The 25,865-nt window shown below is 50.8% G+C and overlaps 1 protein-coding gene across 1 annotated transcript in view; it reads left to right on the top strand.

The window, feature by feature from the left end:
* LOC119382233 (uncharacterized) overlaps positions 1-25,865 on the top strand; it is a 286,762-nt gene that overhangs the window by 254,441 nt on the left and 6,456 nt on the right. Inside the window, exons 5-6 of the mRNA XM_049412767.1 lie at positions 1,533-1,677; positions 22,037-22,306. Of these exons, the coding sequence (XP_049268724.1) occupies positions 1,533-1,677; positions 22,037-22,306 (415 nt within the window). The remainder of the gene's footprint in view (positions 1-1,532; positions 1,678-22,036; positions 22,307-25,865) is intronic.

The raw sequence follows: 25,865 nt of genomic DNA, 5'->3' as shown, positions 1-25,865 counted from the left end.
CTTGTCTGATTCGGACATGGTGGCGTCGGCTTTCTTACAGAAATAGAGGACGTCTTCAATGTAACTGGTGAATGATTCACCGGCCTGCTGAGCGCGTTCACGTAAGCGCTGTTCGGCCTGCAGCTTACGAACGGCAGGGCGGCCAAACACATTGATAATGGCGGTCTTGAAGTCGGACCACGTTGTAAAATCTGATGCGTGGTTGTTGTACCACAAGCCCGCCACACCCGCGACGTAGAAAACGAGGTTAGTCAGCTTTCCTGCCTCGTCCCATTTATTCGGGACACTCACGCGCTCGTAAATCGCGAGCCAGTCCTCCACGTCGGTGCCATCTGCGCCAGTGAAGACCGGAGGGTCGCGGATACGAGGCACACCTGGGCAGGAGGTCGGTGTAGGCGGGGTCGTTTGCTGGGAGGCGTCTTGAGGCATCGTAGGCGGCAGGGTACGGGATCGAAGAGCCAGGGGCATCGAATGAGGGCCGAAGTTGTTGTGAAGCCCAGCACCCTCCACCAAATTATAAAGACGTTTATTAGCGGGCACTCGGCGACGATAAACGACTGCGACAGTCAAGGCGGGGTGCCGACTCTGAGCGCGAGGAGCGTGCTGTCCCAGAAGAGCAGAAGAGGACGACCCACTAGTAAGCGCTCGAGAGGGCGACCCATTACAGGCTTCCAACGCTTCGCTACATATATAAAAGCCCTAAAGAAAAATAATTCAGAAAAATGCTTCCGAAGCGCGGAATCGAACCAGGGACCTCCTGTTCCGCAGCGAGTGGCGCTAACCACTGCGCCACGAAACGCAGATCCTCCGCGTAGCTAACGGCGAGCGTTATACACACACCCTTCACCGCTGGACGGACTCAGAGACGGCCGGCGCTTATAGGCGTTTCTTCATTACCAGCGAGATGGCGCTAGGAGCGCGACGGGCGCACTTAAAAGTCGTCGGCGAGCTCGCTCGCTTCTTCATATATTTGCGCAGGCAGAACCTTGCCCTTCCGCTGTCTGCTCGCGCGGTTTGCGCGTGGTGAAGGGAAGAGGGACGTTTCAACCTTTCACCGTGATGTCGGCGCTCATGTTACGGAGCGTACGAAAGTCACTCGAGCTCAAGAGACGCCGCTAAACGAACAAACAGAAGATGAGCGCGAACTATCAAGTGTCACAGCTCGACACTTGAAGCACGCTAGTTTCCTTCGCTGCTTCGGCCGCCTTTGCAACAGGAGCGCTGTTCAAACTAAGAGTATCCATTGGCGAGCCTCACTTCGTAGAGCATTAGTTTCTTGCTATCGCATTCATTGCTTCGCCCTTGCGGCGAAACTGTGACTTTTTTATGTGATGCATTGCAAGCAATTCTTATCAGCAATGTGTCACCATAGAATAAGGTCTGTCATATCTGTTGGCACTGTACGAGCGTACAGGGGCATAGCATACGCGGATGAAATGGAGTATTGCCAGTTCCACTTTGGAGAATATATCTTTAGCACTCAAACAGTACTTGGAATTCATAACTGACACTGCAGTATTTGGTTTTCACAGGTCGTGGATCCCGTGTTCTACGAGAAACTCGGTGCCAACCAAACTGGCGAGATCTGGTTCCGCGGTCCAACAGTCATGCTTGGGTACTACAAGCATTCCGAAGAGACCATCGAGTTCTTCGACAGCGATGGATGGGGGAAAACGGGTGCGTTTAAATTTTGGCTTTTTAAACGCGAACCTTTGGCACTTTGAGCGTTTCTATCTACGTATGTATCTATCTATCTAGCCAACTATGTCTGGGTGCTCTCGTGGTCGCATCCTAAACTTGGTGTAGACCAAAACTGGCATGGGAGGGTAAGAGGATTTGACGAATATGACTGTCGGATTATGACATGTATAACGCGAAAATCCTGTCGCGTACGTCGTCAAACACTTTCCTCTAGACACGTGTGGCACATACCTATTTACCACGGGCCTCGGTGTACGGGTATGCGCCATAGGTGATTGACAGTTTATATCTACCCAGGAACGGCGAGAACAGACATTGATAATTTAAATGCGAGAGCGTTAAGAAAAACCGACATCGGCAGCGTTGACCCCACCGAATGGAAAGAATAAGATTTGGGATCTCAGCAGGAATTGAACCCAAGCATTCTGCGTGGTAATCAGGTATTCTACCTCAGAGCCACGCCAGGTCTACATAATGCTTTCGAAAAACATCTTATACATGCGTAATGTCGGTGCAACGTCAATTGTGGTTTTGGTGCTGGCTATCTCATTTTACAAGAAAGCAATAAACGCTGCATATGTACTCCTACGATACAGGCGTCATATCAGATTAACTACTCTGATTCCAGTGTTGGCTCCGCTTTTAGAGCAGTCTCATGAACATTAGATTTGTATTTTTTTTTCTATCGCTATGGGACAGCGCCATCTATTATACTGTTCGGGAGGCACCTCTGCCTTAGAGCGTAGCTCGGGTTACACCAGCGTTAGTGCATATTATAAAAGCGTAGTGAGCTCGCGCAGACGAGAGTGCCAAGTGCGCAAGCACTTTAAGTGGTTGATACTTGTAGTAAATAGCTGACCCTGTAATCATTAGGCATTGATGAAACGAACAAAGTGTGCAGCATGTAGACCAATGTGCACACGGAACTACAATTGAGGCTGTTTATTTTCATCTTAGATCTGACCATCGTTGCAGTTTTCTGCGAAAGCTGTTGCGACGGAAGTGCAATGCTTGTTTCGGAAAGAAGCATAAAAAACGAAAGAGGTTGTAGCGAATGAGGAAGACTGATGGTGACCGAAGTGACCGTGCCGTCGTCGGCACCACATCACTTGAAGCGAAAGACGAAGCACGGGGCCGATCGTAACACGTTTATTTCTCGCCCGCCCCTAAAGCTCTTGACATGAGCCGCGCGAGCGGCGAGGTAGACACGACGATGATGAGCGATGATAATGCTGCAATAAGGTCGTTGCTACGCGCGACAATTTCAAGCCAAATACTCGCTGGCTGCGAATTCGACATGACACGAAGCCACCCACAAATAACCACGCCGCCCGGCCACTCGCCGAAGTTTCTACGGCGAGTGACCGTGGAGCCGCCGATAATTCTAAATGTTCTGAGCCTTCTGCAAGTACATGGGGTAGTGGGCATTCACCAATAATATTCTAAGCATGAAAGAATGACAGTTTATCTCGATAGCTATGGAGAAAGCCTCTTGTGTGACGCACGCCTGACGCACGCATTTAGCCGTCAGTGTACTGACGACGCCGTAGCAAAGCGTTCACTCTGCGTCAAAAACGTGGCCGCTCTCGTGCAGGTTTTCCCCTTTTTTTTTAATGGTGGCATCGCGGAAGAACGTTCCCACTACGATATCTTTAAATCCAGCTGAAGCACTAACGCGCCAGCCACGGGCGCTTGCGCCGCCATAGCTGTCAAAGCAATGAGGCACTGTTGTCTGCTAAGGCTCTCACCGTTGCATGCTCGCCGCACCGCAAGTGGCGCTGCGTGCGTCTTTCAAGGCGCCCTCTATAGGTCCCGAACGGAGTGTATAGCGCGTAGGTTCCACAGAAATTGGGCAAATCCTGCTACTCACTGTACTGGTCCACTAATTATTAACGAAGGAGCACACGTGCGGCAAAAACCGGTTATGATTTCTGTACACACGTAACTAATCATTGACTAGGGAACGACAGTTGCGAAGCGACAGGTTCCGAGGTGGCCACAGTGCGCGTCGTCGTGCGGTCGCCGATGACGTCATTGCTAAGATCTGCAGATGGCGTCCACCGATACCATATGTAGACATAAAGCGCTGCCTGAACAGAGGCCTGTCTGCGACGGCTGTTGTGGAACGCGCCCACGCGTTGCCTTCCGCGGTCTCACGGTTAAAGGCCCAACCGCATGCAGGTGACTTTCGAGCGACGGCGACGAGCGACAGCGACAAACGGGCTCCGTCGCGCTATGGTGGCTAGAGGGGGAGGTGTCAGCAACGGCGCGCCGGAGACGAAGCATTTTTTCATGACGATGCGACGGCGCGAGAGGCATCTCGGTGCCGACAGCAGCGCCGCCACATGGGCGCGTCCTCGGGCGCGTCTGTCGGCTCCGAGATTTCATCCGCGCGCTGGCTTAGGTTCGCGGAGGTGTTTGGTACGGACGCGAGGCGCGTTTTCCGTCCACGACTTCTTACGGTGCACACTAGCCATATAACAAAATAGTTTTCGAGATTAGGCAAACATATCATTGAACCTGGCCCAAGAAGAGCTTTGGTAATTGCTTCGTACTGCTGAAGCTTTGTGTGGAGTATAACGATTAAAAAACACTGCACCTCGGCTTACGCAACGGGTGGTCACCCCGTTTCGCTGGCAACTTCTTGGAAATGTACGCAGCGCCGTTGCGACGCAGCGACGTGTTGTTTTGCCATCACGTAGCGTCAGCACATGAAAACAACAAACTCGCAGGTGAGCCGTCGGCGCGATGTAGCGGACGCTTTTCGGTTTTCTTGCGAGGCTCGGTCGACCACATAAAGTAACCAAGGCACGCGTCCGCTGGTCCGGTGACGGCAGCGGATAATCTATCGACGGGACGACACAACTTCACGACAGAAGATGTTTTGTGTGCTGACGAGACCGTCAGCAACACCGGCGTTCGCCGCACAATTGTCTTTTTCGCTCGCGAGAAAACGCGACATGCGTTTCTCGCTCGCGAACAACGCGGCAAACGTTTATCGGTCGCGAAAAATGTGACATGCTTTTCTCGCTCGCAAAAACCACGACATACGTACGTTTCTCGGTCGCGAAAAACGCGACATGCGTTTCTCGCTGTAGTCGACAGCGTGCCATAGACGCGTTCGCTGACTAGGAAATTCAGGTTTCCCGCGAAGCGCAGGTGGCTACGGCAACGCCTTTTGCCATCAGGCACCAATACGCGCACAAAAAAGCCGAGAAGGCGAAGCAACAGGTGACATAACACGCGTTTTGCCGGAGAGAATACACGAGACCACTTCGCCAGGCCTCGCTCTAGGCATCTGGATGGATGGATGCTATGAGCGTCCCCTTCACAACGGGGCGGCGGCAAATGTGCCACCAGGCTCGAAAAAAAAAAAAAACCTTTACTCTTCCTCCCTTCAGCGCCGGCCCAGCGTCTTCACTTCAATTAAAACTATTTTACTCCAGAAGAAAAAAAAAAACGTTAAGTTTTCAGCTCCGTTCTGTGCCCTTTATGGCAGAATGTCCTTATTTTTTTTCCATTATTTATTTTTGTCCTTTCTCTCTAGTTTTCTGCCAGCAATACTCTAACCGTCTCTTACTTATTTCAATCGCGGGTGTGTTCAGCTTTCCATTGTCTCTAAAACCCAAGGCGTCATGTAGGCTCGTGCCAGAACGTACACCTGGGTGGATGTCTAAGGCAACCCGATCTCGCTTCAAACAGTAAAGCGCTTCCCATTGAATTGTCGTAAAATGCCTCCCTCCTTATTTCATTTTTGCCCTTTCGGTAGTTACTCAAAGCCGGTTTTTTCTCCATAGCTGCCATCCAGTAAATCCTCTCCGCCTCTCTGACTTTTCGCTTAACGCTCTTTGTTGACATACTGCTTACACTAGCAGCCGTATATTTACTAGTGAGCCTCCTAGTTCTTTTTCTCCACTGTGTGTCCACGCTCTTCCTATACAAATAACGGAACACCTTCTCTGCCCATCTACTCTCCTTCATATTCCTTAGCCTTTCTTCGAACCTTATTTTGCTCTGAGCCTCCCTCGCCTCAAAACCTGCCCATCCCATATCGCCCTTTACAGCCTCATTTGTCGTCTTCCCGTGAGCACCCAACGCGAGGCGTCCCACAGTCCTTTGATTTATATCCATTCCCGATTGCACCTCTGCCCTCATGCAGACCACTGAGTTCCCAAAAGTAAGCCCCGGAACCATTACACCTTTCCACAGACCTCGAAGCACCTCGTACCTATTGTATCCCCACAATGCTCTGTGCTTCATTATTGCAGCATTCCTCTTTCCTTTTGCTGCTGAGGCTTTTTCCTGTACCTCCATGTACCTGTCACCCTCATTTATCCATACTCCGAGGTACTTGTATTCGCTCACCCTCGGTATTTCTTGGCCCTGTATTGACACCGCCTGATCACAAGGGTCATTGAATACCATCAATCCACATTTTTTTACACTAAATCCTAGTCCTAGAGCTTCCCCTTCCCTTCCGCATATATCCGCCAGCTGCTGTATATCCTCTCGACTGTCAGCAAATAAGACAATATCGTCAGCATAAAATAATCCTGGAAGCTTCTGCTCAATCATCACGCCGCCCTGTTTGTGTGACAGATTAAAACCAAAGTTGCTACCTTCTAGCGCTTTTTCCATATTCACCATGTACAGCATGAATAACAGCGGGGACAAAGGACAGGGCCCTTGCTAATCTCAACGTTCTCTTTGCTACTCATTCCTTCCCATTCTATGCAAACTGTATTTTCTCGGTATATCTCCCTCAAAAGCTGTATACAGTCGTCGCCTATGCCCATTCCTTTCAATATACCCCACAAAATTTCCTGATTAACGTTGTCGTACGCCCCAGTGATGTCTAGAAAAGCCATGTACAAGGGCCTATTTTCTATTTTAGATATTTCTATACACTGAGTGAGAACAAACAGGTTATCGTCTAACCGCCTGTCGACTCGAAATCCATTCTGGAGTTGTCCCAAAATATCGTTGTGTTCTGCCCATTTTTCTATTTTCATTTTTACTGCTTGCATCGCCAACCTGTATACTACCGATGTAATGGTTAGTGGTCTATACGAGCGAATGTTATCCTTTTCTCCCTTGCCTTTATAGATTAAGTTCATTCTACCTTTTCGCCAACTATCCGGTATTTGCCTGTCCATTAAGCATTTTTCTACAGCTTTCAGCAGTGCTTCTTTAGTGCTATTTCCTAGTTCGTTAATGAGGCTAACGGGAATCCCATCTAAACCCGCGGCAGTGCGCTTTGGAATTTTTCCTTCAGCCTTTTTCCCATTGAAATTCTCCAGCACTAGCTCTTCCTCGGTTGCTCTCTCCGCCACACTTTTACTCACCGGGGAAATCCCCTGGACGCTCTTTTTAAACGAATCGGCTGTTACCTTTCGAATGCAACCTAGCGCTTCGTACCCTTCCAATTGATTTCCTCCTTCATCGAGAATATGTTGTTGCGTTGTGACAGACTTCCTGCCAAGCGCCTTTATGTGGCTCCAAAATATCCTAGGTGCGGCCTCCTTTTTTTCGTGAATCTCTGTCACCCAGCGTTCACTTTCGCCTTTAATTTTTGCCTCGACCAATTTCTGTACAATGGATTTTTTCTCTAGATATATTTCCCATATTTCGTTGACTTCGTCCTGCAGTCGCCTGTCCTTTTTTGCCCTTCTATGATTCCGTGATGCTTCACGCCGCTTCTCGATCGCTTCCCGGATTTCCTTGTTCCACCAACTTTTTGGCTTCCTCTTTCCTTTCCAGCAAATAGTTTTCTTCTCTCTCCCTATATCTTTCGTCATTAGATCTAATAGCTCACTGTACTCCCAGTCCTTGCCTGGTATTTTGCCTACTTCTTCCTCGACTCTTATGGCTACATTTATTATTTGTTTGTCATTTAAATACGAGGTGCCAGACTTTGATTCTATGCTCTCATTTCCAGTTTTATATCCCATTTGTAATGTTATTCGTTTATGATCACTACCCAAGCTTTTAATCCCTTCCTCGTCTATTCTCATTTCTCTCAGTTTGTGATAAATTCCTTCAGACATGAGACAATAATCAATACTTGACTGTTTGTTTCCGACTTCCCACGTGGTCTGGCCGTCACATTTAGGCCCCGTGTTAACTATCTCCAAACTATGTTGCTCGCAGAGATCTAGTAAGAACTTCCCATTGGTGTCTGAATATCCGTCAAGGTCGTGTATGTGGGCATTCATGTCCCCTAGAAGGATGATTTCGGCCCCATTACCAAATTCCTTAATATCCTCACTCATGCAATCCACTATCTCCTGATTCTTTTCTCTGCAGTTATTTCCCGTCCACAAGTAGGCAACCCCTAGCCACGTTTTCTTTCTACCTACTGTGCCCAAAACCCAGAGGTGCTCTGAACACGTCTGTTTCACTCTAACCCATTTGGCGCCGCGGTGAATTAGCATTCCTACACCCCCACCTTTCCTTTCTGATATGATCCTGTTGCACCCTTCCCAAAGATAATTTTCAATATGTGGTGGCTCTTCCAAGTCTCTAAGGTGTGTTTCTGTAACCGCATAAACGCCTATCTGTTCTTTGTTTAACTGGTCCTCAATCTCTAACCATTTTGCCTTTTTTCTGCCACCCTGCATGTTTATGTAACTAATTGCAACACGCGCCTTATCCCTTTTTCTTTTACATTTTTTCTGGTTTTTCCCAATACTACCTGTCAAAGAGTCCTGGTTGTTTTCCCTGTTACTAGCTACCCCGGACTCTGAAGGGCCCGCGTGCCCCCCAAAAAAGCTACTGCGCGTCCTGCCAGCCGCCAGCCCACCTCATGACCAAGCCTCTTATCGAAGTGAATTCTGTCTCTTTGGAAACCGCCCCACCTGTGCACCTCCCTGTTTATATCCACTACCTCGATACCCTTCTCTCGACTAATTCGCCATACCTCTTTGTTTGCGTCGACAACCGCTCTTTGCAAGTTGATATTGGGCACTGGTACTTCTGGTATTGTGCATACTACAATTTGCGCCTGGGTGGACACTTTGCGCATGTTATCGACCCCTTTCACCAAGGTCGTCGCTAGTCCTGACGAATCTTCATTCAACATGTCATTTAGCCCTGCCGCAATTACCACGAGGTTACGTCTGTTAGCTTTAGCTGCGAGTTCTTCACTCGCTTGCCTCATGACTGTCCCCAGCGTATGTCCTGGGAATGTCCCTATCGAGACCCTCTTATCTCCTTTCACCCTTTCTTTGATTGCCTCTGCGCATCGGGCTAAATTTGAGTCACCGGCAATAATGACCCGCTCAGACGTTCCTTCTGTATCCTGCATCTGGCTGCTGTCTGGGTGACTAGCGTGAGTCACGGCTGCGGCTTTGTCCCCTCCCTCCCTCAAAACTACTTCTCGGAAGGTGGGCCCTGTGACCACTGCACCTGCATTTGCCATGCCTGCTGTTCCCTTCGCCTCTCCGGCACGGGGGGTCGTCGCCCTAATCCTTCCACCGTCACCTGCGTCTTCTTTGTTCCCTTTGACGACCTTCGATAGGCCCTCCTCGGCTGACCGGAGCCTTTCTCCCATGGCCTTCGTCTTTTCTCGCTCTGTCGCCAACGCATTCTCCAGCTCCGAGATTCTCGTCATGAGCCCATTCTGGACAGCCATCATGTTCTCCATTTTCTCCTCCTCGAATCTCGGAGACGACGAGCGCGCCACCTGTCGGCGTCACGAAAATGTGCCGCACCGGCTTGCACGGCGCAACCCGGCCGATGCTGACACCTCTCCCTCTAGCCACCATAGTCGCGCTGTCGCGTCGCGACGGGAGCACCTCCAAGTTCGCGACAAAGTGTCACTGTTGCTCGATTGAAAAATATTCCGTGCACGCAGGTAAATTGCGAAAATAATTACAAAGTAGATAAATGACAACATCCCAAATTTATTATCGTCTTGTGTGGGGGTAAGGAAACCATAAAAGCGTTTCGTGACTTTCTTTTCTCGTAATCTCATGTTTAACCGCGACAGTAGTATCTGCTTTGATCTCGAAGGGGCGCCCAAAAGCGTGCGCTACCTACGCGACCTACGTCGCACTTTGCAAACTGCGTTATGTTAGGGTTAGCCCACGAGGCGCATCTCGACAACGCTTCCTCTTCCTGTCATGGAACGTTTAAGAAAGCCCCAGCGGCTCACACCGCCGTCTCGCAAGGAGAAGGGATACCTCACACGACGGCGATGTTGACATTGCAGCAAGCTACCACCGAAACATCAAAACGAACCGTCTATCAAAATTAACGACAAAACACGGCTGCTGCCTCGCTCTCCGCGTGAGATGGGGCCGTAAAGAAGATACGCTATAACTTGCATTTATTGAAGTGCGCACCGATTAGAAGCATCAAGAGCGAATTGCAACCGACGAGGGTCAGGGATGCTGCCATGTTGCCTGAAATCGTCACGCTCACTTCCGGGCGACAAGCAAGTTTTTCTAATTTCCCAGGAAGCTGCGACGCGACAAGTGACGGCGACGGATGGCCCTCCGCGAGAGCAAATCCTGTCGCTCGTCGCCGTCGCTCAAAAATCGCGTGCATGCGGTTGGCCCTTTAAGGGACACTAAAGAGCAAAACGATTTTTCTCGCATTAGTAAAGTAGTCTTCCACGATGCCAAAAACACCACGCTTTCTGCTCGAAGACGCTTAATAAGCGAGAAAACGCGCAAAAAGAAAATACAGGTGGCGACGACACCTTGTAATTCCCGCGCCATTTGCCGTGACGTCAGATATGTTTGACGGCGCCTGCTTGAGCCTACGTAGTTCCTAATCGGTTAAATCGAAGTACATTGTCGTCTGAGAGGGCCAGAGACTTGACATAACGATTTTGTCGAAATTTGTCGAGCCAGTGGCGCCAAAATACGTTAAATGCTCTTTGAAATGTTTTACGTCACGAATTACAAAGTTCGGCGCGAAATTTAAAAATGAAACTTTGAACTTGGTTTTCTCCTCTAATAATAAACCTATGGTGGTTAAATAAACTACACAAGAGTTCTCCGAGCACACTTCATCAATCTAAACCAATTCATTGTTCCTCTTTAGTGTCCCTTTAAGGTACGAACACACTGGCGGCGCGGCATTCTCTCGACGCCACTTTTCTCTGTTCTCCCACGGAGCGTCAGTTTTTCTCCCATCTATTTTTTTTTTCGCCGCTGCCGCCGGCTGCCGTGCAAGCACACCACCAATCAGCGCCTGCTTTTTCTCCTCTTCCTTCCCACACGGGCTGTCGTCATAGCAACCAGATATTGTTCTCCTCAACGTTTATAAATACTTTAAAAGTATTTATAAACGTTGGTTCCCTCTCCGTCTTTCAGGAAGAAATTGCGAGCCGGCAGCGAGCCGGCGGGCGCGTGCGCTGCGTGTGCCTCGACATGTCCACTCTTGTCTCGTGACTTTCGTGCCGGCAATGTGGACAGCGTGCCGCTGCTTGCCGCGCGCAGGTGCCGACGGGTGGGACGCCACCTTTAGCGAGGCAGTCGCGCCCCAACTTATCGCAAAATCGAAACACCTAAACAGCAGCGGTCAGAATCCGCATTAGGCAGTATCGTAATCGCGGTGAACTTTTTTCGCCACCTGCTCCATCACACCAAGTCGTTGCCACCCCCTTCACTTTTGGGGGGCGTGCTTGAGTGATTTTTTGCATGTTGCGCATCCTCCTGCGCAGCTTTTGGTTTCCTGTTTTTCTGTCAATAAATGCTCAGTTGAAGTTTGCGCTCCGTCCTGTCTGTCGTCTCTACCTTGTATGTGGTTTTTATTGCGCTATTCAGTCATGTCTGCAGTTAATACGCACCAACTAGCCCAACTCACGTCTCTCATTATGCCCCTTCACTGAGCACTGCTTGCACCGGGCAAACGAGCTTTACGAGTCGTCGCGGTTCCACAGACGTGTTCAATTACCCGACGAAAGCGTCGACACGTACTACGCGGAACTGTGCAGGATGGTGAAGCGCTGTAACTATTCGCCAGCTGCTGTCGAAGAAAGGCTCTTACGCGACCGGTTCGACGTCGGCCTCCATGACTCCCGTCTCTGAAGTCGGACCAGCTGTGAAGCGCGAAGTTGGCACTGAAAGAGGCATGGACACAGGCCCGTCTATCTGGCGACGCTGAAAAAAAAGTCGTTGTCCCAGAAGCACACTGAGCACTCCCGCGAGCTCAACCTCGACGCCACAAAAGCTAACAAGTTCGCCGCTCGTCGTCGCTTGGGAGCTGAGCCTCGTTCTCCGCATGCGCTAGCAGAGCGCTCACGCGAGCCGCCCACATGTGAATTCTTTGGCCGCACGCCTCATCAACGTTTGGAATGCCCGGCTCGACACTCCGCTTGCAATTTTTCAAAAAAAGTATGGCCACTTTGCCGAAGTATGCCGCTCGAGGAAGTACAAGCAGAACAAACGCGGATCCATTCACACGCACGCCGGCGGGACGCTCTCCGCGACCAAGTTCGTCGACGTCACCGTTGGCAACTACCCAGCGCATTCAAGTTCGACTACGCAGCCGAAGTATCCGCCGTGCCAAGCGAATTCCCTACGCTGCCTGCCAAGCTCGACCAAGTCGACAGTGTGATCACCGGCCCTGGAGGACAGCCACTACACGCGCTAGGCTCGTATTTGGCACGACCTCGGTGGCAAGGGAAAATAAGCTGTCAGCGCATCTACCTCATCCAGTCTCTCACTCTATCTCTTCTAGGACTGCAAGCGCTCCAAGTAAAGAGCTTTCTCGACGAACTCAAGACTCCAAAAACTACGGTGCACGCCGAGTTCTTGAAGGTTTAGGGCATTCCCAAGGACGAGTAAATTATCCGACTGAAACCTGACGCCGTCCCTTTCTCGCAAAGCGTCCCTCGCAGAATAGCCATCCCGCTGCTTGAGGTCGTTCGCCGCCAAGTGGTGTACAAATTGGGGAGCGCGGGCGTGGTTCCGATGGTCGACAAGCCGACACCGTGGTGCTCCGGTGTCGTCGTCGTCGTCCGGAAAGACGATGGTTCCTAGCGGCTGCGCAACTTGGCTCAACTAAGCAAGATCGTCCTCCGGGACCGCCACTATCCTACCAACTGTTGAGCAAGTCCTTGGCCTTTTCGACGACGCAACAGTTTTTTCAAAGCTGGACGCGACGGCAAGCTTCCATCAGGTGAAGCTCTCTGCAGGTTCCCAAGAGCTAACAACGTTCATCATCCCACACGTCCAATATGCTTCTGCCGGCTTCCCTGTTGCATCACATCCACGCCAGAGTACTTCTAAAAACAGGTAGCAAGAATCCTGGTGGGCCAAGAAGTAGTCGTTAATATGATAGATGACATCCTGGTTTTTGGACACACCCGCCAGGAACATGACGCCAGACTGGGCCAAGTGCTATCTCGCCTTGCAAAAGCAGGCATCACCTTGCACCTGGACAAGTGTCGTTTCGGGGCATCAGAAGTCTCCTTCCTCGGAGTCGTCGTCTGAGCAGATGTCATCCGGCCAGATGTAGGCAAAGCCGAAACAGTCAAAGCAATAGAAGCTCCAACGGACGTCACCGGCGTTGGGCGACTGCTCGGAGTGGTGAATCATCGTGCCAGATTCTTGCCACACATCTCGGACGTCACAGCGGCCATCAGAGCCTTACTGAGCAAGTAAGCGAGTTGGGCGTGGCAGCATAAGCAAAGGGCAGCAGTAGAGAAAATCAAGGAACTCGATGTCAGACGGCGGCATGGCCATGTACCACCCGTCGTACGTCGCTACAGTGTCTGCAGACGCAAGCTCGTTCGGACTCGGCGCCGTCTTGCTAAAGACAAACCCTCTGGAGAGCGCCGCCCAGTCGCATTCACTTCGAGGTCAATGAGCGAAACCGAACAGCGTTACAGCCGAACCAAAAAAGAAGCTTTGGCAACGACGTGGGCTATCCAAAGGCTCGATGTCTTCGTCCGTGGCATCACCTTCGACATCGAGACTGACCATCTGCCATTCGTTTCACTCCTGGGCAAGATGCAGATGGGCATGTCGCCACCTTGTATTCAGAGACTACGGGTGATGACCATGCGATACCAGTTCCGGGTGCTGCACGTGACAGGAAAGCACGGCAGATACCTTTTCGCGCATCACCCGCAAGGCATCCACTCCGCTAGACACGGTGGAAGTCTTTGCAGAACAGGTAGTGGCTGCATGGCGGAAGTCTTGCCACTCGGCCTCAGGGATGTGCGACAGGCGCAACAGTCTGATGGCGAGTGCAAGGCCCTCACCTCCTTCTGCGAGCATGGTTGGTCACAAAAGTCCGAGATAGTACTGCACCCCTCAAAGTACACCTCTGTGGTAGACGAGCTCTGTGTTTGACGGTGTTCTGCTGAAAGGCGCCCGGATAGTCATCCCATCGTCCATTTGGCCGCCGGCGGTCTTTACGCTGTTGCATGATGTCCACCAGGAAATCAACAAGACCAAAACTAAAGAATGCTTGGAAGCGCTGGAGTAGCGGCGCTCGAGCGTGCGTCTATTTCATATTTGGCGTGTTTCGCGCTCTTTTGTTTTTTCTCGGAAAGAACAACCCCGCAGATTTCAGCAGGAAATAAATGCTTCATTCTGGGGTTATTTCAGGCGACGAACAACATAAAGTTAATATTTTACCGATTCGAGCAAGAATAAAAAAGTTGAGTAAATAAAGTTAGGTAATTAGCGCTGAGTCATGAAAAAAAATACATGCTGTATGTGCACACGACCACTAATAAACAACAGATAGAACTTTCCTAAACACATGGTTTTTGTGTTTATGCCGGGGTCCACCAACACTTTCATGGCATATTTCCGTCGCGGAAATACGTCAGCAAAATGAACGCCGTCAGATGGGAAAGAAAAAAAAACTATAAGAAAAAGTTCCGTTGACAGCAGTCGAACCCACGACCTCTCTGTCCGCGACTATGGCTGGCATGCTTCCAGCAAACTGCGCTGCCGCCAAACACATAGAGGAGGCTACACGAACGTGCCTTTCATATTTTACAATTTCCTCTCAGAGTGCCCATGGTTCGTGGTTTTATGGTTCGCGGGGTGGTGTTGCCATCTGGACGCGGCAGAAGAAAGCCGTACGTGGCCTCCTCAATTACTTCCAGCAACGCGCCGCTGCTACGAGCAAGTGTAATTTCGTCAACGCTTTAAAACACCGCGAGGTGGTGGCTTTAGCCCAAGCCTCAATCATAGCATCCCTTCATATTGAAAAATACCTCTCCGATGCTCGCTTGGCTGCCGCACCGCGTTCCCCGCACCCTGTGAGAACTAACGGCCAGGCTGGAGGGAAGACACGACGCGCGTGGCGTTTCTCTTCGCGTTTCACGACGCTTTGACGGAGTACGTATTGAGTATCAGTGTTTACTATGTGCTTGTTATGCCATCTTTGCGCGGGATTCACCATATGCATTGTCCAGGTATATGTTAACAACTTCAGCTACTGCAAGCGTTCAATCATGATCATAGGCGTTAGTTGCCGGGACGGAGATGTGCCACTAGGCTTCAACGTGGGTGCGTCTACATCAAGCGGTGCTATATCTGCCAAACAACAATAGATATTGTACGAGCTCTTATATATCAATTACACTTTAAACAATCAACTACCTCTGGGACGACACGTTTCATTTTCGTATTATACCGATTTTATTATAGAGGGATCATCCATCGTTTTTTTTTTTTTTAAATCGTGGTCCAAGTTAGCTGAGACAGCCGGTACATATACAACGGCCAAAACGTTAGAAAACTATTCCAATTTGAATGTGTGTTTCTTCATATTCGCATTTCACGACGCTTTGAAGGAGTACGTATCGAGCATCAGTGTTTACTATGTGTTATATATACCGGGTGTTCAAAGTTAAGCTTTATGGATTTGTTAAAATTAAGCACGGAAACGTGAAAACCAGATTTGCAGATATGTATTCAGGGGGACACAAAGTGACACAATAATTATCGTTGTCAGCCGCCCAATTAACTAAGATTGAATAATTAACTCTTTATTATTGCAGCAAGCGGGCATGTTTGTATTGAGAAGTATGAGGCAGGCGCATTTCTACACAATTCCACTTGGAAGAATTCCTCTAGCATGGCTGTGCCCCGAGATATACCGCTGCAAAGTTTAATCGCACTTTGCACGATTGCGCATGCAAGACAGTGAGCACTGGCGCAAAGCTCCTCCCCAGTGTGACGAGCAGTCATTGCTTGCTATCGCCAGCCGGTAGCAAAAGGGTAACCGTTATCATCGTTTCCTTTGCGTTCGACCCGCTGTCTTATTGAACGCCGCACGCAACTACCGCGGCGCATCGGGGAGGAGCTTTGCGCCACTGCTCACTGTATTGCATGCGTAATCATGCAAACCGCGATTAAACTTTGCAGCGGGATATCTCGGGGCACAGACGTGCTAGAACAATTCGTCCAAGTGGAACTGTGTAGAAACGCGCCTGACTCCAACTTTTCAATACAAACATGCCCGCTTGCTGCGCTAATTAAAAAGTTAATTATTCAATCTGAGTTAAATGGGCGGCTGACAGCGATAATTATTGTCTCACTTTGTGTTGTGTCTCCCTGGATACATAACATATCTGCAAATGTGGTTTTCAAGTTCTTCCCAGTGCTTAATTTGAACAAAACCATAAAGGTTAACTTGGAACACCCGGTATGTTTATTTATATACATATATATATATATATATATATATATATATATATATATATATATATATATATATATATATATATATATGTATATATACATATATATATATATATTGCTACATGCATATTGCCAGCCCCTTGAACCATTGCGCGTGTGTGCCGGACGAGGAGAAGGAAGATCTCTCTCCGCTCGGGCTCTGAGCTGAACCGGTCAGCGCTGCAACGGCTACTGAAAATATATCGTGTAAATAGTCTACGGTCTAGTCTACCGAGTCGTCATTCACGCAACATATTTGGTGGAGGTGGAGCGTTCCCCGTCCTCACCACGAAGCTTCGCAGCGGCCTCACCGTCCAGTATTCGTCCATGGCTACCACTACCAACAGCCCGTCTCCGTCTACAGCTGCGGCGTCAACCACAACGTACCTTACGGTGTCCCACCCCCGCGACCCCGGTACATTTTCCGCCCAAGCTGGCCTTGACGTTGACTACTGGCTCAGCATGTACGAGCGTGTTAGCCAAACTCACCGATGGGACCCCACCATGATGCTTGCCAACGTAATCTTCTACTTGGGAGGCACCCCGCGTGTCTGGTTCGAGACTCATGAGACCGAGCTCACCAGCTGGGACATTTTCAAGGAGCGACTGCGCGACATCTTTGGAGACCCGTCCGGTCGCCAAGTGGCAGCACGCAAAGAACTTGCAACCCGTGTCCAGTCATCGACCGAGTCGTACGTCTCGTATATTCAGGATGTACTCGCGCTGTGCCGAAAAGTGGACGAGCAAATGTCCGAGGTTGACAAGGTGGGCCACGTACTCAAAGGCATCGCGGACGACGCTTTCAATTTGCTCGTCTACACAAATGTCTCGACCATCGACCTCATCATTAAGGAATGCCGCCGCTTCGAAAGGGCCAAAAGCCGCCGCGTAGTGCCTCAATTCGCTCGGCTACCGAACACGGCTGTCACGTCAACGTGCTCCGATCTCGGCGCCACCCCACCCTTTGAGGAGAATGTGACCCGGATCGTTCGACGGGAGCTTGAAGCGGCAAGTCCAGCGCCCTTCCACACACCTCCCTTCGACCAAGCCGCTGTCCAAGCACCCCCCACGGTCTCTGTTATTCAGGCCGTCGTGCGGCAAGAAATTGCCAATCTCGGTTTTCCTGTCGCCTGCTCCGTCTCTCGACCCGAATACCGACCGACGCCCACGAGTGCACCACGCAGTGACTCCTATTTTCCTCCGAGATCCCGCAACCCATCGGAATGGAGAACTCCCGACGACAAACCCATCTGCTTCCGCTGCCACCGGGTGGGTCATGTCTCCCGTCACTGCCGCACCACCTGGACGCCGCCTTATTGGGGCCAATTTTCGTCGCCTACTCGCCCATACGCTACACCTCGCCAGTATTCTCCCAGCCGTACGTACGCTGCCTCTGACGCACCCAACGGCCGCCCTACTGCTCGGTCCCCGTCGCCCCAACGCCGTCGTTCCCCGTCGCCTCAACAACGCCGCTATACCTCGCCGCCCAACTACGTCTCGTCCCGGACGGAAAACTAGGTCGTGCAGCTCCTGGAGGTAGTGCTGCATCATTGTCCTCTGAACCAAATCCTCCGTTGACGCTCACTACGAACACGAACTTAATTGATCTTCAAGTGGACGGTATTTCTATGACGGCGTTAATTGATACTGGAGCTCAGGTGTCCATCATCAGCGCGCATCTCTGCCGTCGACTTAGGAAAGTACTGACACCTGCTACAACTAAAGCCGTACGCGTCGCCGATGGCGGAACTGTTGCCGTCACGGGCATGTGTACCGCTCGAATAAGCATTGCCGGCCGCCACGTTCCCGTCCTCTTTACCGTGCTCAGCAGTTGCCCTCACGACCTCATCTTGGGGATGGACTTCCTCTCGACACATTCTGCCCTGATCGACTGTTCTGCCGGTACTCTTTGCTTGGAGCTTCCTCTTCTGCCAGATACTAGCCCCAAACTCCATAACAGCCTCTGTACCACAGAATTTATCCGCATGCCGCCTAAAGCCCTAACATTCGTCGAATTGGCAACGTCTTCACCGGTGCTTGACGGGGACTACGTCGTCACGCCTATTGCTGATGTCCTTTTGGCGCGCGACATCACTGTACCACACTGCGTTGTCACCTTAGCCGCTAACCGGATACATCTCCCTGTTGTAAATTTCGGCTTCACGAAGCAAGTGCTACCCCAAGGCATCTCAGTCGCCACGCTCCGATCCTTATCAGATGACCACGTCACCATTTTCGCTGCCGACGTGTGCTCAGATGTTCCTTGTCGGCCGCCGGATAACACAGACCTCGACATGGCATTGCGTCACATGATCGCCCCGGACCTCGAACCTGAGCAGTCAGCCGCTCTAACCCGCCTTTTAGCTTCTTACCGCGACATCTTCGACGGCGATAATCGACCACTAGGCCAGACTTCTCTTGTAAAGCACCGCATCAACACCGGTGATTCTCTTCCCATTCACCGCCGACCATATCGGGTGTCTGCCGGCGAACGCACGGTCATTCAACAAGAAGTGAACAAGATGCTAGCCAGAGGCATTATTGAACCCTCATCGAGCCCTTGGGCGTCACCCGTCGTGCTCGTTAAAAAGAAAGACGACACGTGGCGCTTCTGCGTTGATTACCGCCATCTGAATCGAATTACGAAAAAGGACGTTTACCCTTTACCTCGAATTGACGACGCTCTTGACTGCCTACACGGCGCGCGCTACTTTTCTTCAATAGACCTACGCTCTGGCTACTGGCAGATTGCTATGGATGAGAAAGACCAAGAAAAGACTGCGTTTGTAACTCCGGATGGCCTATACCACTTCAAGGTTATGCCGTTCGGTCTGTTCAACGCCCCAGCCACGTTCGAGCGTATGATGGACTCTCTGCTACAAGGATTCAAATGGACAACCTGCCTTTGTTACCTCGACGATGTCCTTGTATATTCGCCTACATTTGAGACCCACCTTCGGCGTTTGGCAGCTATTCTTGACGTCTTCCGCAGAGCTGGCCTCCAATTGAACTCCTCGAAGTGCCACTTCGGCCGCCGGCAGATTACCGTCTTGGGCCACCTCGTCGATGCTTCTGGTGTGCAGCCGGACCCAGAGAAAATTCGTGCAGTCAAGAGTTTTCCTGTACCCCAATCAGCGAAGGACGTCCGGAGTTTTGTGGGACTCTGTTCCTACTTCAGAAGGTTCGTGGAAGATTTTGCAACAATCGCTCGACCACTCACTGAACTTCTGAAGAAAGACGTGCCTTTTACGTGGGGTCCCGCTCAAACCGCCGCTTTTTCTCGCCTCGTCACACTTTTGACAACGCCGCCTATATTGGCCCACTTTGACCCATCCGCTCCGACTGAGGTCCGAACCGATGCTAGTGGTCACGGGATCGGAGCCGTCCTAGCCCAACGACAACAGGGACGCAACCGCGTTATCGCCTACGCCAGCCGCCTACTTACAGCTGCCGAGCGCAACTATTCCATTACAGAGCGTGAATGCCTCACTCTTGTCTGGGCAGTCTTGAAGTTCCGCCCATATTTATATGGCACGCATTTCTCTGTAATAACGGACCATCATGCGCTCTGTTGGCTTTCCTCACTAAAGGATCCTACGGGCCGGCTTGGTCGCTGGGCTCTGCGACTCCAAGAATATACCTACACAGTGACGTACAAGTCGGGCCGCCTACACCAGGACGCAGACTGCCTGTCCCGCTACCCGGTCGATGAATCGAGCAGCGTCCCTGACACCGACGCCGACGCTTGCGTCTTTTCCGTTTCTTTACTGACAAACATCGGCGACGAACAACGCAGAGATGCGTCCTTGCGTACTATCATCGAACGCCTAGAATCATCGTCTACCGACCGGTCCCATCGCTCGTTCGTCCTCCAAGATGGTGCACTCTACCGCCACAATTTTCACCCAGATGGACCAGCCCTGCTGCTTGTTATTCCGAAACACCTCCGCTCGGCTGTCCTTCACGAACTTCATGACCTTCCAACGGCCGGTCACCTTGGTGTATCGCGCACTTACGACCGGATCCGCCGACGCTTCTTTTGGCCAGGGCTTGCACGCTCCGTGAGAAGATACGTTGCGGCGTGTGAGAAATGTCAGCGCCGCAAGACACCATCGACGCTTCCCGCCGGGTGCCTTCAACCCCTTGACATTTCGTCAGAACCGTTCTTTCGCGTTGGCTTAGACCTACTTGGCCCGTTTCCCCTGTCTTCCTCCGGCAACAGGTGGATAGCTGTGGCCACAGACTACGCCACGCGCTACGCCATCACAAGAGCTCTTCCAACAAGCTGCGCCAGAGATGTCGCCGACTTCCTCCTACACGACGTGATTTTGCAACATGGAGCTCCACGCCAGCTGCTTACGGACCGTGGCCGCACATTTCTGTCGAAGGTCATAGCCGACATTCTGCAGTCATGTGAAACGAGGCACAAGCTCACTACGTCCTACCATCCGCAGACAAATGGCCTAACCGAGCGTCTCAATCGAACACTTACAGACATGCTTGCGAAGTATGTTTCCTCCGACCACTCTGACTGGGACCTTGCTTTGCCGTACGTGACATTTGCGTACAATTCTTCGCGCCACGACACTGCCGGTTACTCTCCTTTCTTTCTGTTGTTCGGCCGACAACCAACGTTGCCCCTAGACACCATCATCCCATTTCCCGCCGAACCGACCAGCGAATATGCCCTTGACGCTATCACCAGGGCTGCTCATGCACGTGAAACCGCCCGCACTCGCCTCTTGACTTCTCAAGAAAACCAACGGCGGTTGTACGATCGCAAGCACCGAGACGTTCACTTCTCGCCCGGTTCTTTGGTCCTGCTGTGGTCTCCCACCCGGCACGTTGGGATGTCGGAAAAACTAATGTCTCGATACACAGGTCCATACAGAGTCCTTCGTGCGGTTACCCCTGTAACCTATGAAATCGCTCCTGTCGCCTCGTCGCCTTCATCTTCAATACAGGCCAGCGATATCGTACATGTCGCACGCTTGAAGCCCTACCACTCTCCAAGTGACGTTGACATCTGATGCGCCGAGACGGCGCTTCTGCAGCCGGGGATTATGCTACATGCATATTGCCAGCCCCTTGAACCATTGCGCGTGTGTGCCGGACGAGGAGAAGGAAGATCTCTCTCCGCTCGGGCTCTGAGCTGAACCGGTCAGCGCTGCAACGGCTACTGAAAATATATCGTGTAAATAGTCTACGGTCTAGTCTACCGAGTCGTCATTCACGCAACAATATATATATATATATATATATATATATATATATATATATATATATATATATATATATATATATATATCTGTGTGTGTGTGTGTGTGTGTGTGTGTGTGTGTGTGTGTGTGTGTGTGTGTGTGTGTGAGTGAGTGAGTGAGTGTGTGTGTGTGTGTGTGTGTGTGTGTGTGTGTGTGTGTGTGTGTGTGTGTGTGTGTGTGTGTGTGTGTGTGTGTGTGTGTGTGTGTGTGTGTTTGTGTGTGTGTAGAAAGAGAGAGATCACACTGGTGACACGTTGATGATTTTAACAGCGCAAATAATTCGCCCAAGGATCCGTTTCGCCACATGTATTTCGCCTATATACACGAGCCTTTGAATGCTTACGTGCGCGGCACCCTTTCGTCGGCTTCTCCTTCTGCCGGGAACGTCTAATACCGATTGTGTGTATCGCACAGGTGACGCAGGTTACTACGACAAAAATGGACGCTTCTTCTTCGTACAGCGGCTGAAGGAAATGATAAAGTGCATGGAGAACCAAGTTGCTCCAGCCGAACTGGAGGAACTCTTACTTCAGGAACACCCGGAAGACATCGCTGAGGTGGCGGTGGTGGGGCTGGCTGACCCCCGCTACGGAGAGGCGCCTGCAGCCGCCGTCGTGCCCAAGGACAAGAAAATGATTGTTGACCATTCGGACTTTCGGGAAAGGATTCAAGCTACCATTGCAGGTTTGTTGACCTCGATACACCATTCCCCAAATAATCCCTAATTATTTATTAGTCCTGAGATATATCTTTGTTCACAATTCCAAAGCTTCTTGTTGCAGTAAAGTTCATATATGAAAGTTGTATTCGCCGATGGCGATACGTAAGAGAACAGACTGTGTGTGGTTCAAGCAAAACGTCACAAAATACTCGAACTGTAGAATTTCATGCCTTTTATTTTGTGTAACTCTGTGCAAACGTATCTTTTACGATTAAGTCTTTCACGCTGCAGGTAAAAGGGTTCGTGCCTGGCGTGATGGCTTTAACAATGAGGCCAAACAATATTTTGCGGGCACTCTTAAATTCGTATTCTGGATGTTTTCTGAACCAGCGCCATCTCATCAGCTTTCAATTTACGCAACTACAGCGTTAGCCACCCTAACAGCGTGCCAACATGCAGTCAGACGCACAAAGACGATGCATGTTTTATATGTAAAATCACATGGTCTCGCCACATGAAAATGTGGCGTCACTGCCGTTCTCATCATTGTGGCATCGCTACTCCCCTTTTTTCATACGTGTGGTCTATGTGCTCATCACAATGTATCAATCATTGAGCAGCATTAAAATAGGCCACCTAAAGCTTTACGGCACGATGCCCTAAGGCAGCGTTTCTCAAAGGGTGATGCGCGGACCCCAGGGGGTCCCATCTTCGAACTCAAGAAAAAAGAAAACGCCAGGCCTGCGCGGAAAGCGCAGCACAGTCACAGCGAAAGCTGGAAGAGCGGCATTTCTAGAGCCCGTTGTAAACTCTCTTGTGGTTACTAATACAAGTACACTAGCAACGTACCCACTACGCCACAAATCATAATTTTGTGAACTTGAAAAGCACCCACCACGACATTATTCGTCATTCTGCGGAGAAGCGAGTTACCATCTTTAAGGCATTCTGTGCACTTCGTTGATGCGACGGTTTATGACGATGAAGAATTATGGCTGAGCCCTTTGTAATGGGATGGAAGCTTTAAACGACCCACTAGTTACGTAATTCGCATTATGTGACGCCAGGTCGTTCTTTAGCTCTCCCACCACGCTTGATGACATACGTTAAATTGAAAAGGAGAGAGAGGGAAATAAGTTTATTGAGACCCTGAGGAAATGAATCATGGGAGCCTTATGGGCTTTCTTGGCAACCAATAGAAGTGCACTTGCGTGGAACCCACTGCGCTATAAATAATCATAATTTTTGTGAAGTAGGGAAACAGTCACTATGCAATTTTTCGTCATTCTGCGGAGAACCATGGTACCCGCTGAACACCTGTAAGGCATTAGGTGCACTTTGTTGATGCTGTGGCTGATGACGATGAAGAATTATGGCAGAGCCCTTTGTAATGGATTGTAAACATTCAACAACCCGCTCGTTGCGCAATTCGCATTGTGTGGCGCCCTGTTACAGAATTCGCGTTGCGTGACGTCTGGTTTTTATTTTACTCTTCTACCACACTACATTACACATGTTAATGTGGTTCCTTCCCGACATTAAGCCTCTATAGGGTCTTTCTGCAAGGCAGTTTCAAGCACCGACATGGCTGTGAGGTAGAATACTGGGCTCCCACGTAGAGGGCCCAGGTTCGAACCTCGTTCCATCCAGGATATTTTTTTCTTATTTAGTCTTTTTTTCGTATTTCGCGCGATAGTGGTTACGGACACCGGCGGTGGCGGAGGCGGCGGCGAACAACTACGGCGCCAAAAACGGCCCTTGTTGCGACCTCATAACAGCTTTCGCTGTACAACGTGTTTTAGATGCGAAAGCATCGTATGCTCGGGGCAGTGTCCGTGCTGCGGCGTCCGCACCCATACTGCGCATGCGCCAACTCTGCCCCCTCTCCTTGCGTGTGCGCGAGGAGGTGGCGTGAGCGCTGCCTGCGCTTCGTTTCTCCTCTCCCGTTTCTCTCTCTCCGCCACAGCTGTGCGCTCAACGGCAATGCCGGCAAGCGTTGCACTCTCCTTCGCAACGGCGCTATGGACGTTCGCGAAGCTGAACGTAATAGGCCACGCCGGCAAGAGAATCTCGAAGCTGCGAGGCTGCGAAAGCGCGCGTTCGCTGTGCTTCCGTCATTCTCTCTCTGTGCAACGGTGTGCGAAACGCCATGAACAACGTCAACGTCGGTGCTAGTTGCAGCGGCAGCGCCCCCGCCGCGGAGCAGAGGAAGGCTCGGGAAGCCGAACCTAAACGTCAGCGTCGGCAAGCGGGGATTTAAACGCCTCGACAACCAACCTCGCATAAGTCACATAAGAGAAACGGAAACTCGATGTGCATCCCGCGCGATGCTTTCGCATCCCACCATGGTTGCCCGTCGGGGGAGATGATGTGTAATTTTTTTAGAGCCACACTGTGTCCCGGGACAGCAGCCCCTTCTAATTTTTTTATATGCTTCAACGCATAACAACTTTGCATTGCGGCGGACCTGGCTTACGTTTCCCCTTCTCCATGAGATGCCTGTAATTCATTTGTTGCAGTTTTCCATGACATATGCAGGAGAGCTAGAGCATGCTTTTTCCAGGCTTGCATATTCGAAGGGCAAACATAGCTAGAAGCAGCTTGAATGTGGCTGCAGACCGCACAACGTTTTGACAAGTTGTTGAGATCGAATTGGTGTCGCACTTTAGTATGACCATTCTTTGCCAGGGATAAATAAAAGGCACCTATTTAACACTGCATGTTGCGTTAATTTACGACCCCCCCCCCTTTTCTCTCACTGCAAGGGGTCCATCATCAGTCCACAAGAGCTCCGAAACATCCATAGCTGAGAACCACTGCCCTAGGGGTTACCTATGCGCATGCGTCAAACGCTACCTTCTCGGGTGGGCTCATTATTTTTAGAAAATAGCGCGCTTGCCAAAGTAACATAGAGCTTGACACCAAGTTTGAAAAGCCTGCATTATCTGTGCCCATATAAGTGCCAACACCCATGCCATTGTCGTTATTTTCTTTATGTTTATTCGCCGTAATTAAACTAGCACACTGCACCGCAACGCTGTCGCCAGCGACTTCGTAAACGCGTCGTCGCGTCCTAGTATTGCAGCCAGCCTCTTTATGCTAATGTCGTTTCGTGGCAAAAGCGGCTGCCGTGACGCCATTATTTGCTGGCTATCTTTGTCACAATAGGCCTCGACAGCTGGTATGGTGGCGCTGCGGCGCTAGGACAGTCAGCGCCGCGAGTAGCGGCCGCGCGCGTGATCCCGTCGCGGCATGCTGCGTAGAGGTGTGCACGGGCTCCGGGTAGCCCGAAAGCCCGAGCCCGACCCGGCCCGCGGGCCGGGCTCGGGCGGGCCGACGTATTTTCACCTCGGGCCCGGGCCGGGCTCGGGCTACTTGGAGTTTTATCGGGCCAGGCTCGGGCCCGGCGCAAAGCCCGACTGAAGCCCGAAATATAAAGAATGAGCGGGAATTGTTTTCCAGCACGCATACAGCGCGTTTTCCGCGACCGCCCTTTTCCGCTTTTCCTTTCCATTCGCTGCTTTAAACAAAAGGTGAGCAGGTAAAGCACTGCCCCTGTTGCACTCCGACGAACAGAGAAGT

The sequence above is a fragment of the Rhipicephalus sanguineus genome, chromosome 2 (genome assembly GCF_013339695.2).
Source record: "Rhipicephalus sanguineus isolate Rsan-2018 chromosome 2, BIME_Rsan_1.4, whole genome shotgun sequence".
Lineage (NCBI taxonomy): Eukaryota > Metazoa > Arthropoda > Arachnida > Ixodida > Ixodidae > Rhipicephalus > Rhipicephalus sanguineus.
Note: the sequence above shows the minus strand (reverse complement) of the source record. Positions and strands in the feature narration are given on the sequence as shown.